The sequence below is a fragment of the Vicugna pacos genome, chromosome 1 (genome assembly GCF_048564905.1).
Source record: "Vicugna pacos chromosome 1, VicPac4, whole genome shotgun sequence".
Lineage (NCBI taxonomy): Eukaryota > Metazoa > Chordata > Mammalia > Artiodactyla > Camelidae > Vicugna > Vicugna pacos.
In genome coordinates, this window is record NC_132987.1 from 124,316,554 (window position 1) to 124,334,321 (window position 17,768).

The window sequence follows — 17,768 nt, forward strand, 5'->3', positions numbered from 1 at the left end:
TTTATACAATGGAATACTATTCAGCCATAAAAATGACAACATAATGCCATTTGCAGCAATATGGATGTCCCTGGAAAATGTCATTCTAAGTGAAGCCAGAAAGAGAAAGAAAAATACCATATGAGATCGCTAATATGTGGAATCTAAAAAAAAAAAAGACGACAAATGAACTTATATATAAAAAAAAAAAAAAAAAAAACAGAAACACTCACAGACATAGAATACAGACTTGTGGTTGCCAGGGGAGAGGGGGGTGGGAAGGGATAAACTGGGAGTTCAAGATTTGCAGATACTGACAGGTATATATAAAATAGATAAACAAGTTTACACTGTATAGCACAGGGAAATATATTCAGTATCTTGTAGTAGCTTGCAGTGAAAACGAATTTGAAAATGAATATATGTATATTCATGCATGACTGAAGGATTGTGCTGTACACCAGAAACTGACAACACTGTAAACTGACTATAACTCAAAAATAAATAAATAAATGTTACACACAGAAACACGAGTTGGCAGACATCAGTCAGAAGAGGTCATGACAACAGGTAAGAGTATCAAAGACATTACACAGTAGGAAACAGCCTTTCATTCTGGAAACTGAGGAAGATCTCACTAGATATTCCAGTGGTTTATTTTGCATGATTAATAATCGTATTTCCAACATGCATCAAGCATCTGAGAATAACATTATTTTGAGTAAAAGAAAATCTTCTGGGGAGACCCTCCCTCTCTCACAGCAGCTCAAATGTCCACCATATCCAGCAGTGCCGAGAGATGGAGCTCAGAGGCAACTTCCTCTTCCCTTGACCTCCGGATCAGCCCTTCTAGGTGCTTCAGCCGTTCAGTCAGAGATGCGCCTGTTACCTCTGACAACTGCAGTTGCTCCCCTGTCCTTTTATTCTATTTGAACAAAAGAGAAACTAAAAATAGTTTGGGGATATGCATAAACCAAGATAAATTCTCTTTAAAGGCACTAAATCTGGCTCATGTCAGAAACCTCTGCTGGGAACTGCTAGGCTCAACAAACCCCTCTCTTGGCATCTATCATACATCCTGCCAGTGTCTTCCAGGACATATACATACAGCTGGTATCATCTGTGCATGGAATGCCTATCTTCTGATTCTACCATGAACAACTTCCAGTCATTTTTGTAAAATATCATTCTCAAAGGCTAGGAACTATTACATCATATATATTGTAACTGCTGAACCAAACTTCCCTCTTTGGATATTTAGTTTCCACTTTCATGCAAAATTACTCTACAGTGAACAAAAATACAGTAATTTTTGTCATATATAGTATTTTCTTTAGGGTAGAACTGTTAAGTCAAAGCATACAAATATTTTTAAGGTACCTGCCCAACTAAGAATTGGAAACAGTATGTCATCTTAATGTGTTTTTCTCCCCAATGAAGGGCTTCCTAAAAGCCACTCCAGGAGCACACATTTGACCTGTCCAGAGCTGTACACGTACCTATGAGTGAAACTCTGCTTTTGCTTCTTTTACCAGTGAAGGAAGGGTGCTGAGGTAGAAAGACCTCGAGCTTTGGAGCCAGTCGGGTCTGGCTTTGAAAAGTAGCTTTGCCACTGACCCACTGAACACTCATGGGTGAGGCCCTTGACTTCGATAAGCGTACCCTCCTCACTCATTAATTTTCCTCAGGGAACGTTAACCCCAGAAAAGGAGAGATGTGTGATGCCCCAGCTTGGACAGTAGTGCTCCGGAAACTGGATTGCTGTGGTCACCTCTGTTGCTCTCCTCAGTGCTTTGCTGCATGTCAGCACAGGGCTATGGGTTTTGTTCAATTCTTAAACATGTTTCAATTCGTTCTTCATTCATTTCATAAGCAGAAACTCAGAGTTCGTTGAGCCACCTCAACATTGACAGATTAAGTTTAAGAAAAAATCTAATTTAAGATAATAATTTATTGGTCATCATAGCATACGATGAATCAAGACATGACATTTTCCCCAGCCATTCTCTCAGTCTTTAACTCGAATACAAATGCCAAATGCACTTCCTTCTCACCTGAGGGCTGGTGGTCGTAGACGCTCTCATCACAGGTTCAGCAGTCTGAGGCAGAGACACCAGAGTCTGAGGAAGGTAGAGCGGAAGGGACACTGAACCTGTAAATGCTCCTGAGTCTTCCGACAAACACTGCTGAAGCTGATCTTCAAACCTGAAACATTTGAGCATTAGGAAGCAAAAATTTAACTATCACTCCCTTTTCTCCTATGTATACTTCAAATTTTTAAAGCTTTGCTTTATACTAAGGATGGAACTAAGTTATGACATCAACTGAGAAGCAGAAACGTCCTCTTAAAAAATTAATGTCTTCTCTTTAACTTATAAATCTTATTTGTATTTAATGAGAAAGGTGGCATTTATCCAAAACAACTGCTTTTACGTGTTACTTAACATTACTTGTAATACTCTCATTTGGTTTATCTTCTCCAGCTTATTTTGGTATTGTGTGTCTATAATTAATTTGTGTCTCTTTGGATTATCCAAGTGTATGGATTGATCTTTACAGTTTAAAATTAACTCAAAGTAACATCTCACTGCCACCCCACACACTCCAGAGCTGTCCATTCCAAATACTAGTCTTTTCAAGAAAAGCAATCTGATCCAAACTGCTAAAATGATACAGACCTAGGAAAATCTACTTGTAGAAATCATGACACATTCATTCACTCTTTCAACATGTATTTATCAAGCCCTACCAAACACTAGGCGCCATTCTGCATACCAGGGATTCAGCACTGAAAACAAAAACAGAAACAGACAAGGCCCAGCTGTAGGCAGCTTACACTTTAGTGAGGGAGACAGACAAGGAACATACAACAAGGGAGATGTCTGAAGACGAGAGAGACCAAGCAGACGTGGAGACAGGCGGGACTACAGGGACAATAAGGAAGTCCTCGCTGAGGAGATATGACTAGAGACCAGAAGTGGGTGCAAGGTGAGCCAAGGGGATACTGGGGTGGCTGGGGAGTCCCAGGCAAAAGGAAAAGCTAATCCTAAGGCCTGCTTGGGCACCACCTGGTGGCTGCAGGGAGCAGAGATCAGAAAGGAAACGCGAGGCGGACCACACAGGGCCTTGCCCACTTGTGAGGATTCTGCCTTTGACCTGGTGAGAGTAAGCCACCGGGAGGTTGTGAGCAAAGGAGAACCACGACCTCTGCCTTACACTTGAAAGGCTTACACCAGTCTGCTGCGACTAGACTACAGACTACTGCAAAAATGGTCCAATTCTGAATACATTTTGAATAGAGCCAACAGGGTTTGTGGGTGGACTGGATGTAGAGGGATGGTCCCAAGGCATTTGGCCTGGGGAGATGAAAGGGTGAAGCCACCATCAACTGAGAAGACCGCTGTAGGAGGAGCTGGTTGGGGGAAACTGGCAATCAGATTTGGATATGTTAGCTCTGAGATGGCTGCCAGGCATCTAATAGACGTCTAATGACGATTTTAAGGGAGGACTAGGATACTGAGATCTGGGGTTCAGAAGCGATCTTAGGATCTGAGATATAAATTTGGGGTTGTCAGAATATTGATGTTACTTAAAAATCCATCAAACTGGATGAAATCACTGGGGACCGGGTACAGATAACACACTTAGCCAAGGGAGGTGGGGGGTGGGAGAGGACATGTGGGGCTGCTGGACCCTTGGGTTCATGGTCGGTTCAGCTGCAGGTTGCAGTGACCCTGACCGGAGGAGACATGAGCAGCAGGGACAGGCTGCAGGAGACTAGGAAAGAGGACCGAAGAAGTGAGAATCAGACTGTTTTTGAATTGACTATTGAGGGAGCAGAAACATGGGGGTGGTGACTACGGAGGGAGATGGGGCCAAGACAGGGAGACATGGCAGCATGTTTTCACGTCTGTGTGCTGAAGGGGACATGAAGGACTCTCACTGGACGAGTGTCCTTGAGCAGGTGCAGATGAGATTCCAGCCAAGGGGAGAGACGGACTTTGCCCACAGGCTGGACACAGGGAGGCTGGGGGAGGGGAGGGGAGGGGCAAGGGGGCATGGGACCCAGCAAACTCCCTTCTGGCCGGTTCTTTCTCAGTAAAACCATAAATAAGGGTGGAAGAAGAGGCAGGGAGGGTCTGGCCTGCTGTTCGGGGTGGCATCGAGGCCCTCAGGCTAGCCTAGAGGGGGAGCGGGAGCGTGCCAGCACTCCCCGCCCACCTAGGGGCTTAGCCAGCCAGCCGCACTCACTTCTCTCTAGGAAACTTAAAACTTTCAGGAATAAACCATCAATGAAACTGATTTCAAATAACAACAGTTTAAGCCATACCACTGAGGGCACTGCGTCTGTCCTCCGAGAGCTTACACTTCACGTGTCTGACTTGCCTTTTTTAAAGTCTTGTCCTTGCTAACCCAGCATGAAGCAGCCCAAATGACACAACGAACCCCAGGGAACGGGCTTCACCTCTTGCTCTCCTCTTTCTCCAGCAGCAGACCACTAGACAGACACTGGGCCAGGAGCTCCTGGGCAGAGGCTCCCCGCGTCAGCTCCTCCGCGCTGGGAAGCCGCCCCTCTCGACCACGCTCCACGCTCCTCTTCGCTTGGCGGGGCATGTGAAGAGACGGGGTGGGAAGCTTGTTTGCAGAAGGATGAAGAGGCCTTATCCCGAAACTGTAAGAACAGGAGAGGGAGGAAGGGTTCCTCTGGCATCAGGTAGAGTGGGGTGCTTTGGGGTCAGGCACGGGCGCAGAGGGTGGGCAGCCTCTGCTTTTCCAAGACTTTCTGCTCTCCGGGCAGCTGGGCTCTCAGAGCTTCTCTGTGCTGAGTTTTGCTTCCCATTCCAGGGTCATCAGCAGGTTGTTTTCCCCTAACGTTGGCATGGTTCTTAAATTTGCATCTAGCTCCTAAATCCATCTAGAAGTAAAGTTTACAGCAGCAGGAGACAGGGGTCCAATATTTTTTTAAACAGGCACCAATGTCTGTCCTCCCTCCACCAATTAATTTGGAGTGGCACTGCTGTCACATACGGTTCTATTCCTATTCTGACCCATTTGGCTACAGTAACTATTATAGAACAGACCTTTCTTGTCAAAATTTTCTCAGCAACTGCTACACATTTTCTCATCCTGATGAATTTTAGAATTAACTTGTCCAGATCAGGATAAAACATTCTTTTGGGTTTTTAAGCAGAAATACCCTGACTTTATAGTTTGAGAACTGACATTTTTATAGCATTGTGTTCTCCCATCAACAAAGCCTAGCCTGCCCCTCATTTATTCTGGTTTCCTTTGCACCTTCAGGGCCCTGAGAATCGCTTTCACAGGGGTTGAGCACCTCCCCTGGTCAGTCTGCGTCCATATGTTCTAGTTTTATTGCTGCTGTAAATGAGAATTTTTGTACATTGTAGGTTGATCTGTCTGCTCATCTTGCTGAATGCTGAATAGTTCTAAGGGTGTGACTGTTGATTATCTTGAACTGACAATTTTACTGTCTGGAAATGACAGTTTGTCCTTCCTCTTGATAATTTATGCCACTGTATCTGTGTCTCTACACTGGGCAGGGTCTCCAGGACAACAGTGAACAGCAGTGATGTCAGGGAGCTCAAGTTAGAATTTTAGTGTTTCTCCTGTTTTACCAAGAAGCATGTTTTGTTGGGTGGTTGTTTGGTGTTTTTTTTTTTTTTTTTTTGGTAGTTTTACAGTAGATAGCCCTATCAAGCTAAGGAATTTTTTACTCAAATTTGATAAGAAATTTTATCAGGAAAGGGTGTCCAATTTTCTTCTCGGGGAGAGGGGGCAGGAATGTGTATAAATTTCAAGGAAAGCATTTCAACACCTACTGAAATGATCACTTATTTTTCTCTTACAGCAGCAAATTACACGAACACATTTCTATTCTTGACATTGTTTAGTGTGGTGTAAACCGAGCTTGTGAGTTTTTTTAAGTGAGCTTGTGAATTTTTTTATGTACTGCACGACTGCATGTGCTAACATTTTACTTGGTATTTCTGACCCAGGTTTATAAGTGAGATAAGATGTCAACTTTCTGCAGTCTGTGGTTATATTATGAATTTCAGGGTCAGGTTCATCTGATAAACAAAATGAGATGCTTGCTTTTCCTAGCTCTAGATCCGTTTCTACTACATGGGAATGATCTGTTCTTTGAGCATCTGTGGGAACTGTCCCACAATGGGTTGGATTCTGTGTATAGAAAGTGAATTTCGGTTGTGAACTCTGGAAGAGAATATAGTTCACTGTCTTGGCTGAGGGATGACAGAAACACACAATGAACACAGATCTCACCGGCCGTGACTCAACTGTAGCTCCTTCTGCGTCTGCATTCTGGCTTGTTCCCACGACAAAGGAATGTCATATTTTTTCAAGTCGTCTTTAAAAAAATACACACATATCTGACCATCTTCACTCAGTGCCTCTGAGAAAACAATAACAAAAATAAGAAGAGAAAAGAATGTCAAAAGAGCAGTAAGTGAGCACTTGACGTTTGCTTAAATTCACCGACTTAAGGACAAGCCCTTCTGATTAATTAAGTCACACAATTCTGTTTCTCCCACACTTGAGCTAAATATGCTCCAAGTGTCCATGGTCATTCAAGGTCCCGAGAGGCTCAAGTCCAGATGGGCACAGCCGGTGTGACTGCTCAGAGCTTCAGAAGTTGCTCTAACTTAAAATCAACCCAGGGGGCCCATTTCAAGGAGATGAGTCCAGGCTCTCCCAGAACCTTCTCAGCTCTTCCCAATGTTTGTAAGTCACCTGGAAGTCACTGGCCTGAAGAAGCAGTCCTAAGGAAAGGAAGGGTGGGATCCATAGGAAAGAAACAAACATCAAGTAAACATCTTTCTTAGCTAAAACTGGACCAGGAAAGTCTCACGAGGAGCCAGCCCTGCAGTGCCAAGCGCTAAGCACCTGATGTGACGGGAAGCCTGGGGGGCGTCCAGTCCCTCAGCCTGTGGTTGATGCACAAGGCAACGATGTCATCCCATGGGATCTCGGCAACGGAGGGCCCTGGCCCCGGGCCTGGCGAGGGGCTCTTGCTCTTCCACCTGCGGTACGTGCTGCGAAGCAGGCTCTCCACCTGGGACTGGAGGACGGGCTGCGTATGGCGAGAACTGGGGATCTGGGAGGCATACTGGACAACCATGGAGCACACAGGGAGCCAGGGAGCTGGAGAGAAAGCACCTGGTTGAGTCACACTTTGGCCAAAGTACAAGTGGAAACCTGTGTAAAATGTTCTTCACCCTCTGTCTTCCTAGGAAAAAGCAACTGTGAAATTGAGAAGTTTGCCTTCAACTTTGAATACAACAAACTACAGCTGTTGAGGAAAAACATCTCCCGCTCCCTTACCATCCAGGTAAGGGATGCAAACAGTCACCCAGGTCAGAATTCACAACAGAGGGTCCATCCCAGAGGCTCTGACTGCACAGTCCTGTGGTTGCACCCAAGAATCTGTATTTGACCGAGTATCCAGGGAGGTCTGGTCCCAGAGGCACTGGGGAGCCCTAACCCAGCTCACAGCCGAGGATGTGCATGTTGTGGTCTGTTTCCCTTTGTGCTCCTTCAGTTAACAAATGTCTGTCAGAACTATAGGAGACTGCCCCTTAAAATTCAGAAGGATGCCCGAGGCCTCTGTTCTACGCAGTCTGAAGGAGAATGGCCCTGCCAAGGCCACATGCCATGCCAGGTGAGTATGAACATCCCTGTTTCCTCCTAACAGCATCAGCAATGGGAGGGGCAGCCTCCTCATGGCACAGAGATCCACAGAGTCTGCATCAGAACAGCCCAAAGGCCTGACTCAGGCACAGCCAGAGCCACAGAACGAGCTGCTGACGGAGAAGGAAACCCAGTGTTAAGGCAGCACTGAGTGCCGTGGCCCTACCGGAGCCAGCAGCGTGAGGACAGCGCTGCCCCGTCCCCATGCTTTTTGCTCCCAAACCCTGTGGTGCAGACCAGATGGGAACTGCTGTTAATTCAGAAACCCCAGGCCTTGGATTCGGCACTCTTCCTGACACCACTTGCCACCTCCCCGCCGAGGCTGAGCAGATACCCACAGACCGTGGTGGGTGGTGAAGGGCCAACAGCTTCCACTCCACAAGCCCAGCCCCTGAACCCCAAGGCCAGTGTGAACGGTGTAGTGTGGGCGGGGTGCACAGTGGTGGGGGGGGCTACAAACTTCATGCTGGTGCCCAGCACCCACCAGACTGTCTTTCCAGCAAGAAAGGAGATGGGGAACTCGGCTGCCCCTCCACTCCTTCCCACCCGGTAGCCCTCGGCACGAGCACGCACCCCCGGGGGGCGGAAGGTCCATCTGCGGAAGCTGGAAGCCAAGGACGGCCTGCTTCAGCCAGGCCAGATGCTCCGGGGTGTTCCAGTGGAGGTGAGGAAGCAGCTGGCTGCCCCCTGCCTCGGCAAACTCGGGGACAGGCCAGGACAGGTCACAGAGCTGCTCGGAGGATGCTACAGAGGCCAGGAAGTGCAGCACGCTGTTAAACAGCTCGATGACCGCGCTGGGCTCCTGCGAGGCCAGGCCGCCCTGCCGCCTCTCTCGTCTGTCGTGGAAAAACCGGCCACTAAACTCCCGACTAACCCCGTCTTCCACGTACTGAACAAGGGTCTGGCAGCAAAGGTCAAGAGCACAGGGGCAGTGGGAGACCAGCCATTCCACAGCCTGCAAAACCTGAGAAACAGAGAGAGTTGGAAAGATCTGGGTGAACAAATCATGCTGTTTTCCAGGAGTGCCTCCCTCACCCCACTGCTGCCACAGCAGCGCCACCGGAGCACCAGCATCTCAACCGCTCCAGGAAGCTGGGCAGAACCGTCTGCTGCAGTTGCCTTTGGTCTCCCAGAGCCCTAGAGACACACATGGGGTGGGGGGGGGCCCAGCTGGGGCTCACGTTCCCCCATCCCTGAGGAGTGTGGCCTGCAGGATCCCCCCGGAAGGGCCGGGGACGTAAGGGAAAGCAGCCCTGCACATCCCCTTCACCACAACAGAAAGGGAAACCACATCTCCCCGTTCTTAGTAGGATCAATAGCTTCGCTACGTGCCTGGCTGCTCACACCCTGTAGTTATCTTTCCTCTTTCAGTGACTTTTAATTTTAATTCCCAGGACTTTTTTCCCTAAATGTAATTGTCAGCACAGACTTCCTTTTTTAAAGAAAACTTCCGATAACGTAATTTTTTCGTATTCCAAGAACAACCACCCTACAAAAATAATTACATATCTGACCTTCAGATATAAGACAAAAATCGTCATATTTTAAATCCATAACAACAAAGCGGCTAAAAGATAATGTACATGAACAATTTAATTTGTTGCAGATAGCAGGACTATGGGCAAATTTTATCTTTTATTTTGATTTCTGCTTATGTTTTTAGAAAGTTACCTATCAAAATATAAAATTAAAAATGCAAGCAGTAACATACACTAAATTCAAGATAAAGCAAAAGAGGAAAAACTAAAATACCTTGTTGGACCTTTAAAAATGATGAAATCTTCTACAAAACAGAAACAGACTCGCAGACATAGTAAACAATCTTATGGTTACCAGAGAGAGAGGGTGGGAAGGGATAAATTTGGGAGTTTGAGATTTACAAATGTTAGCCACTATATATAAAAATAGATTTTAATAGTTTCTTCTGTACAGCACAGGGAACTATGTTCAGTATCTTGTAATACCTTTAACGAAAAAGAGTATGAAAACGAATATATGTACGTATACGCATGCCTGGGACACTGCTGTACACCAGAAATTGACACATTGTAACTGACTGTACTTCAATTTAAAAAAACGAACCATTTATTTAAAAAAAAAAAAAAAAACGAAATCTTACCTTAGTTGTGCCTTGCAAATCATTAATGGAATCAGGGATCTCGATAATACTATAATCTGAAATCAGCTTAGCTGAAACCAAATCCTGTAGCATTAGACCTTTAAGAGAAACAGATGGAGGTCACCTATCTTCTGCTCGCAAGCCTGTACACACGCCGAGGCATCTCACTGCCCTGACCCCGCCCTGCCCAGCTCCCGTCACTGCAGTGGCTGCTGTCATGAGACTCCCGACACCTCACTTTCTCAGACCCCGGGCTCCACCCACTTAGTAAACATGCCGGTCCATAAACGGGGCGGCTTTCACAAACCATCTTCCCCTTCCTTCTCCACGGCGGCCCCTCCCGGACTAGGCACAAGAACCACCAGCGGAAGCGCAGGCTGGAAGGGCTTGGCCTGCAGGAGCTGCTTGATCTGCAGCAGTGCCGACAGCCAGTACACGTCTTCCTCCGCCATGTCCTCGCTCTTCACTTTGGGCGGAAGCAGCAGCATGAGCCCACTGGCTCCCAGGAGCTCCTTCTGTGTCTCTGCCGCATCGAGGACACAGTCTCTAAGAGCGCCATGGGCCACCTGGAACATCAAGATAGACACACCCAGGGACAGGTCAACAGTGGCCATCAGGCGGGGCTTCGGGACAGTGGAATAGAAGGATGTGGAGCTCACCTCCTCCCACAAATATATCAAAAACAACTACACAGGGAACAATTTTAGCAGAAAATCCACTGCACTCTGGCAGAGGATCTTATACTAGCAGGGAGACAAGAGGAATCCCCATGGAAAGAACTGGGACGGGACCTGCACCCCGGGGAAAGAGTGATGAAGGAGGGAACAATCCCTCAAGCTGGGAAGCTGCTTCACCAGCGGGTAGACCAGCCAGGACGGAAAGGGAGCTTCAGAGGCTCAGAGGAGAGCACAGCAAAACAGAAAGGACCCCAGACGGCCCGCTGTGCTCCCAGCCCGAGCCGCGAGCCTGCCGATGAGCAACAAGGCCGCCTGCAGAGCACAGGGGCCCACGCTCAACACCTGCGGCGAGAAAGAACACACACACATGTGTATAACTGAATCACTGTGCTGTACACCACGTACACCAGAGACAAACATAACATTGTAGATCAACTATGTTTCAATAAAAAATAAATTAATTAAAACAAAAAGACAGTGAACCTCAGCCCCAGAGCGCACACAGCCAAATGCTCACTGCACTCTGGGCCAGCCTCCCCCCAGGAGGCCAAGAAGTAGTACAAGAAACTGTTGGGTCCACAGGTAATTCAGCCCCTGGCTGGAATTGTGTTTGAGCAACTTAATTTAACCGTTATGTTAAACAAGAGTACAAACAGGTAAGCCCATAATGACAGGGAAGCGGAGAGGCAAGCCAGCAGCTGAGAAGGGGTTCCTACCCACCCCTGGAGAGCTGTGCAGAGACAGAACGATCACGCTGGGGCAAGGACGCCGAGGAAGCCACACTGACTGGTTGCAGCCACAGTGAGGAAGGACCAGGCTGGCTAGGGCTGCAGAAGGCCTCGTGCCCAGGACTGCGGCTCCAGGAGCCGGGGCAAGGCTCCCGGCCCGGAGGAAGAGTCAGACATGGTGCAGTGGCCCACAGGTCGTCCACCCACCTGCAGGTGGCCTGTAAGCACAGCCTTGCCCCTGGGCCCTGGGCCGGCATCCCGTCCTGAGGCTCCAGACACTAGGGCGTTGTCAGGCACAGAGGAGGGGACTTGACAGCAGGCATCCTGAGAGTGCCAGCAGCCGCCTGAGGAAGAGAAGAGTCCTTCCAGAGAAACCAAATAACCCAGGGAATAGACACCCAGATCCTGACATTTGGGGGTCCCCCCAAAAAGGCTGGCCAGCCATTTCAGTTACCTGGCCTCAAACAAGAGCTTACGACCAGCCTTTGAGGGCCTCACTCAGGTATTGGCAGCCTCAGATAAGGTGTCTGAGGAGAGCCTCCAGCATAAAAGAGAGACTAGAATAACAAAGAAATAGAAACCCAAAGTAAACAGATAACGCACGAAACATAAGAAAACTCACGCAAAAATCCTAGTGTCCAGAAATAGTCACAAGATGATATGAAAAAGTCAAGTAAGGGTAAGAAAAACGGACTCTATGTGGAATAAAAGGCCCACAGAACATCTGGAATATAAAGTCAAGGAAGTCTCCCAGAACACGGTATGAAAAACAATTAGAAAGCGGGACAGAAAGGATGAAGAGGAGCAGAGGCTCAACTGATGTGGTCAACAACAGTCTAACAGGAGTCGAAGAGAGAACAGAAAAAAGCAGAAGGACGGCAGGTATCATCACAAAGCCAGCACGTCCCTGAGGTGGAGCGAGTCTCCAGCCTGCGGGTACCCACCACGCCCAGGTGACGAGGGAGGGAGTCGGCGCCAGCGCACACTCAAGCAGACTCCAGGGACAGAGAGCCGCCTCCAGAGAGACAAGCCCAGGCCACAGAGAAAGGAACAGGCCCAGTCTGACATCTCAACAGCAATGCTGGACGCCAGGTGACAGCGGAGCAAAACATATTCAGACAGGCAAGGACTCAGAAAATTTGCCTCCGGTGCAATCTTTCTTACGAGGAAAGTGGAAAACATACTCCATCAAACAAAAGACTAAACCAAGAAAAAAATCTCACTGCTGCCGCCACCAGCAGCAGCACTGTCAGGCATCACTCTGAGGCCGTACGTAAAACTCAGTTCATCCTCAAGGGGACCTCTGCCTGGTGCCACCACAGCGCAACTGTGTGGCCTGAGGGAATTTACTGTAACTCCTCTGAGCCTCAGTTTCCTCCTCAGTAAAAGTGCCCATGCCCAGAAGACACTCCAAAACACAAGAAACTCGCCCAAGGTCAGAGTGGGAGGTGGAGGAGCCACACTGTGCTACTGGCATGGAGGCCTCAGCGGCAGCCACACCCCGGGACACGCTATCAGCTTGAGGAGAGCAGGAGGATGGCACCTTCTGAGAGGGAGGGGTAAATGAAGCAGCAGAACACCTGGAAAGCTCTAAGACGCATACAGCCCACCCGCCGCACACTTAGGGGAATGTTAATGAGAGATGAAGGTAAAACTACCAAGGTGAGGTAATGAGGCAACCCCTACCTGCAAAAGATGAAGACACGTAGCCACAGGACACTTGCTGGTTCTGGGACAAACAGCTTTCACCCAGCCACCAACGTGTGACCCCACTTACTGAGACAATATGAAGTGGGGCCACCCTGGGGAGCACCCTGGGGAGACGGGGCAGGCTGCATGGGACCGTGGTGTCAGAGTTCACGCCTCACCCGGGAGTGTGCAGCCCCACGGCGGCGCCCACGGTCCCACCTCCTGGTGCTGAGGTCCTTGCGCAACCACCTGCCCGGAGCATGGGCTGGGTCCAGGGACACACTGCTGACATACAGAGTCAAACAAAAGCGATGGGAAGCCCCTTCTAAGACGAGGTTACAGAGGGACTATGACACTTGTTCAGCTCGTGGAGGTCGGCTGCCCTGTCGTGAGCCACCTCACGGAGAGGCCCACGCGGCAGGCAACCAAGGAAGCCCCTGGCCACGGCCGGCCCGCAGTGAGAGCGACCTCTCCGAGGAGACTGGAGCCGCAGCCTACATCCTGAACTCTACCTGGTGGCAAGTGCTGAGCCAGAGGCCTCACCTAAGCCGCACCTGGACTCCTGCCCCAGGAAACCATGAGTGACAAATGTTTGTTATCTAAAGCTGCTACATGTGGAGGTAATTTGTTATGTGGCAATAGATAACTAACACGCTGATTTTAATGAGAAGTCAGCAGAGAACATCTCAAGTGGATAGAAAAATGGCAGTGTCAGCATGTGACATCCTGGGGAAAGGGCCAGGAGGGGGCAGGGGCCGCGATTTCTCATCATAAATCATGTGGTGCTATCTGACTTTTCAACAACATCAAAGTATTACTTTGGCTTAACATTTTAAGGATAAAGGCAAAAAGAACAAATTACTTGTCCTGTAGGTAAAGTCTGACTTTATCATCATAGTAAAAAGGGAAAAATATGCCTCAAGATGTTTCTGCTCTCCCTGAATGGTGAGAGCACAGATGGCTCTTAACTCTATACTTCCTCTATGTTTCCTCATATGTTTGAAGTTTTACACATGTATTACTTTCACATTTAGGAAACATGATAAATAGTATTAACACGGAAAAAAAATGAAACAAAATCCCTATAATCAAACTACACTTTGAAGAAGTTCCGAGGACAGAGGATGTGGACTGCAGTGTCGCATGCAGATGTCCGGGTATGCCACGAAGGGGAGGGACTCTGTTAGGAAGGGGAGAGGCCTGAAGCGGAGGCCTGCCAGTCAGGGCATGGCAGGAGGGGCGACTTCCGCCGAGCCCTGCTCTGAGCCTGCAGCCCAGACGGCCCTCACGAGCCTCTGACGCAGTGGTCAGCACACTGTGGAAGGCACAGGCCCAGCTCAAAGAGCTGGCAGGAGCAGCAGCTATTAACAGCAGATCTGTTCAACCCTGAAGCCCACACTTCCTACCTCACTGCTCTTTTTTCTAAGTCAATAAAATACAAATCTGGTTTCATTTCTGAACACACACAGTAAAACCTAAAATTCACTTATGCAGGTTTGAATCTAATGAGGAAACAGGTTCTCATTAAACAAGAATCTCTCAGGGAATCAGTTAAGCTCAGTGTTGTACAAACACCTGTAAAGAACAAAAATAAGACCTTATAATCCAAACCTGTGGACAACTGAGGAATGTAAAACAAAACAACTAACCTGAAATGCCCAATACTGAACCTATGTACTAGCTGGGACCAAGGCAGAGAAAACTGCACAGGATTAAAACCCATCCGTCTTTTGGTATGACCTAATGTGCCAAGAAGCCATTGAAGCAAAGATGTCAGCAGCTGGCAAACCACGTGAGCTGTAAAGTCACTGCATTTTTGTGTAATGTTGTCTCTCATCCCTCCTGGGTTAATTTCCAGAGGCCCATGTGGGTCAGAGCTTCTGAATTATGTGCAGAACGCATTTTTCAGGAAGGTTCTGGGTTTTCATCAACTTCTCAAAGAGGTCCATGACTCAAGAGAGTTAGGACTCACTGCACTCCTGAGAATCTAGTTTGGTCTCACACCAAGCAGGCGTCCATGAGATGCTGACAAGATGTGAGGAGGAACAGACATGACACTTGCTTCTGAGCCTCCCACACTGTTTCAAAACCACTTCAGGGCAGTTACATGATTGCAGTGGTATGTGGGAATGAGTGCAAATAAGAAAATCAAGGGAATAAATACACAAAGTGACTGTCACTCACCTTTATACACACACTGACGGAAACTGTCCGATCCCCTTTGCTGCTGAGCGTGTTAAAGAGTGTGAGTGTCTGGATCCCACCAGCATCGTGGTCTGTGTCATCCACTGAGCCATCACCTCCCATGAACTTGACTTTTAACCAATTTGCTAGAATTCTGTGAATAAAGAAAATAACACGTGAAGAAGAGTCTAATCTGAATGTGAACTACGAAGAGAAGAACCACACAGATGCAGATCCGCCAACAACAAACCTGACTGTGAAGCTGAGGCACCTGGAAAAAACAGGGTGTGATTTAAATGGAGTTAGGAGTGCTACTGGGTTGTGTATTTGGGGACGAGGAGAGGGCACTTATTCTATAGTGATTTAAGTTTCTGGAGCACTAGAAAAGGTCTTCAGAGTTTACCATACAACCTAGCAATCCCACTCCTAGGTATATAACCAAGAACTGCAGACCCGTGTGCACGCACTTACACACGAATGTTCACAGAAACACTGTTCATGATAACCAAAAAGTGGAAACAACACAAATGCCCATCAAGTGATTAACAGAGAAATAAAACGTGGTATGTTCACATAATCAAGTACTCAGCCACAAAAACAATGCAGGACAACACATGCAACAACATGAAAGAACCTAGAAAATTTAGGCTAAGTGAAAGACGCCAGTCATAGAAGACCACATATTTTTGGGTTCCATTTATGTGAAATGTCCAGAATAGGCAAAGGCACAGAGACAGAAAACAGATCAGTGCCTGCCGGGACCAAGGGTAGGAAGGAAAGGAGAGTGACTGCTAGTGGGCGTGGGGTTTCTTTTTAGGTGAAACAATATCCTGCAGATAGACAGTGGTGGTGGTTATACAACTGCCCAACTACCCTAAAACCAATGAACGTGCATGTTATGTGGGTGAAATTGATGACGTGTGAATTACATCTGAAGAAAAGTAACATGTCCTGTAGTTGACTTAAAAGTACGGTTTCTGGAAGCAATTTGGTTACAGGAAATAATGCCATGTCAACTTTTTGGATTTTTTTTTTTAATGCCAAAAGCTAAACTATAACAAACAAACTAAACTGTCTTCCCCATGAGTACGAATTACAGCACTCAAACCAGTGAACCTTAGCATAGCTTTACACAAAAATCAAGTCTTAAATGTTTTTGCACAAAGACTGTTGCCAAGTATACAGAACAAAAATGTGAACAATCCAAAGCATCAACTTCAAACCACAAAAAAACAGCCTGCAAGACTAAGCAGCAAAATGAAAGCACGTGTCAGGGCACCCAGCGTGTGAGGGGAACGCGGGTCCCACACCCACACCCTTGTGCACGCCGCCCTGCTGCCCCTCGCTCTAGAAGTCGCCCCACCGCCCAGGCCGCTTGCTCGACAGCACGCCCCTCAGAGGGACCCCGTCCTGACCTGCCAGGGCTCCTTGGGGGCTGCTCTTCTCCATCCGGCAACATCAGCACCAGCTTCCAAAACACACGCTCCCGTCTCCCAGGGAGGTGCTTGGCCACGAGGGACGGCAGGTCCAGGGGCGCCCACGCTGCGTCACTAGAAGGGACAGAGCACCACAGGTGAGCCACTGTGCCAGGCCCCAGGCAGGGCGGCACACACAGCGGGGGAGCGCACACGGCGGGGGCAGGTCAGACCTCAGCAGGCGCTGGTGGAAGTGCTGGACCTTCATCTGGCGCTCCACCTTGTTCCTGAGCCACCGTAACCTACAAAGAAAGGGCAGCACTAAGCCTGCTGAGCCTGCTCAGTGCCTGTGGGATGAACCTGAGAAGCATTCACTGATATTCTGAGTGCAAAGTAATTGGCTAGTGAGCGTCTCCTAGTGGGAACACTTCGGAGACCAAGAGGACTTTTTCTGACAAAGAAACAGTGTAGTCAGAGGACTCATTCATTCCACAGATACTAAGCAGTCTTTCCGAGATCCCCCAAGCACGGGAGATCAGCACTCAACAGACAGAAACCCTCCCTTCCATGAGGCACACTCTCAGAGAAGGGCCTGTCAGGGAGCGGCCTGGCAGGCGCCGGGGCACGCCGTGGACTGACACGGGGTGGCCAGAGGTGATACGTGACAAAGACCTGAAGGAAGGAAGGGGAGCCAGCGTGATGGTTCTGGGGCCGTTCCAAGTCAGCAGTGGGCCTGGCGTGTACACAGAACGAGCCCAGGCTCGGGGGCAGCCAGAGGGTGGCTGTGGGCCACCACAAGGAACTCAGGGAGCAGCACACAGGGACCTCAGCTAGAGACGTGAGGTGATCCCACCCTGTTGTGGGGTGAGGACGCCGAGGTGTATGGCCGAGGGCAGGAGCCAGCAGACAGACAGGTGGCTATGAGAGAAGAGCTGGTAGCAGACGTGGTGAGCACAGGTGGGTGAGTCTGGGGTGGCCAGCCTAGCGAGGGCAGCTGGTACCCTGTGAGCCACAGGAGGCACTGAGCATGGCAGATGGAGATGGTTAAGTTCCCACGTTGAGTTGGGGACAAGGGCAGAAGCCTCGGCTGAAAGGAGCTGTCAGCATGCAGGGTGGAAAGAGGGAGGGGTGGACGGGAGACTAGGGGGCAGGGGATACGCTGGAGGGGCAGGGAGGGGGCAGAGAGCCGTCCTGATGCAGGTGAAGCAGCACTGTCTGCAAGGAGGCCAGGCAGAGGCCACCATGGCTC

At 48.7% G+C, this 17,768-nt stretch overlaps 1 protein-coding gene across 3 annotated transcripts in view; it reads right to left on the reverse strand.

The window, feature by feature from the left end:
• Positions 1 to 602: 602 nt before the first annotated feature.
• Positions 603 to 17,768, reverse strand: part of MCM3AP (minichromosome maintenance complex component 3 associated protein) — a 40,194-nt gene continuing 23,028 nt past the window's right edge. For all 3 annotated transcript variants that reach the window (XM_072970606.1, XM_072970597.1, XM_072970614.1), the window contains 11 exons: positions 16,753 to 16,821; positions 16,520 to 16,654; positions 15,105 to 15,258; positions 10,134 to 10,392; positions 9,827 to 9,924; positions 8,281 to 8,671; positions 6,904 to 7,161; positions 6,283 to 6,412; positions 4,445 to 4,651; positions 2,034 to 2,184; positions 603 to 904 (listed from right to left, as the gene is read on the reverse strand). In XM_072970606.1, the coding sequence (XP_072826707.1) occupies positions 746 to 904; positions 2,034 to 2,184; positions 4,445 to 4,651; positions 6,283 to 6,412; positions 6,904 to 7,161; positions 8,281 to 8,671; positions 9,827 to 9,924; positions 10,134 to 10,392; positions 15,105 to 15,258; positions 16,520 to 16,654; positions 16,753 to 16,821 (2,011 nt within the window). In that variant the 3' untranslated portion in view covers positions 603 to 745. The remainder of the gene's footprint in view (positions 905 to 2,033; positions 2,185 to 4,444; positions 4,652 to 6,282; positions 6,413 to 6,903; positions 7,162 to 8,280; positions 8,672 to 9,826; positions 9,925 to 10,133; positions 10,393 to 15,104; positions 15,259 to 16,519; positions 16,655 to 16,752; positions 16,822 to 17,768) is intronic.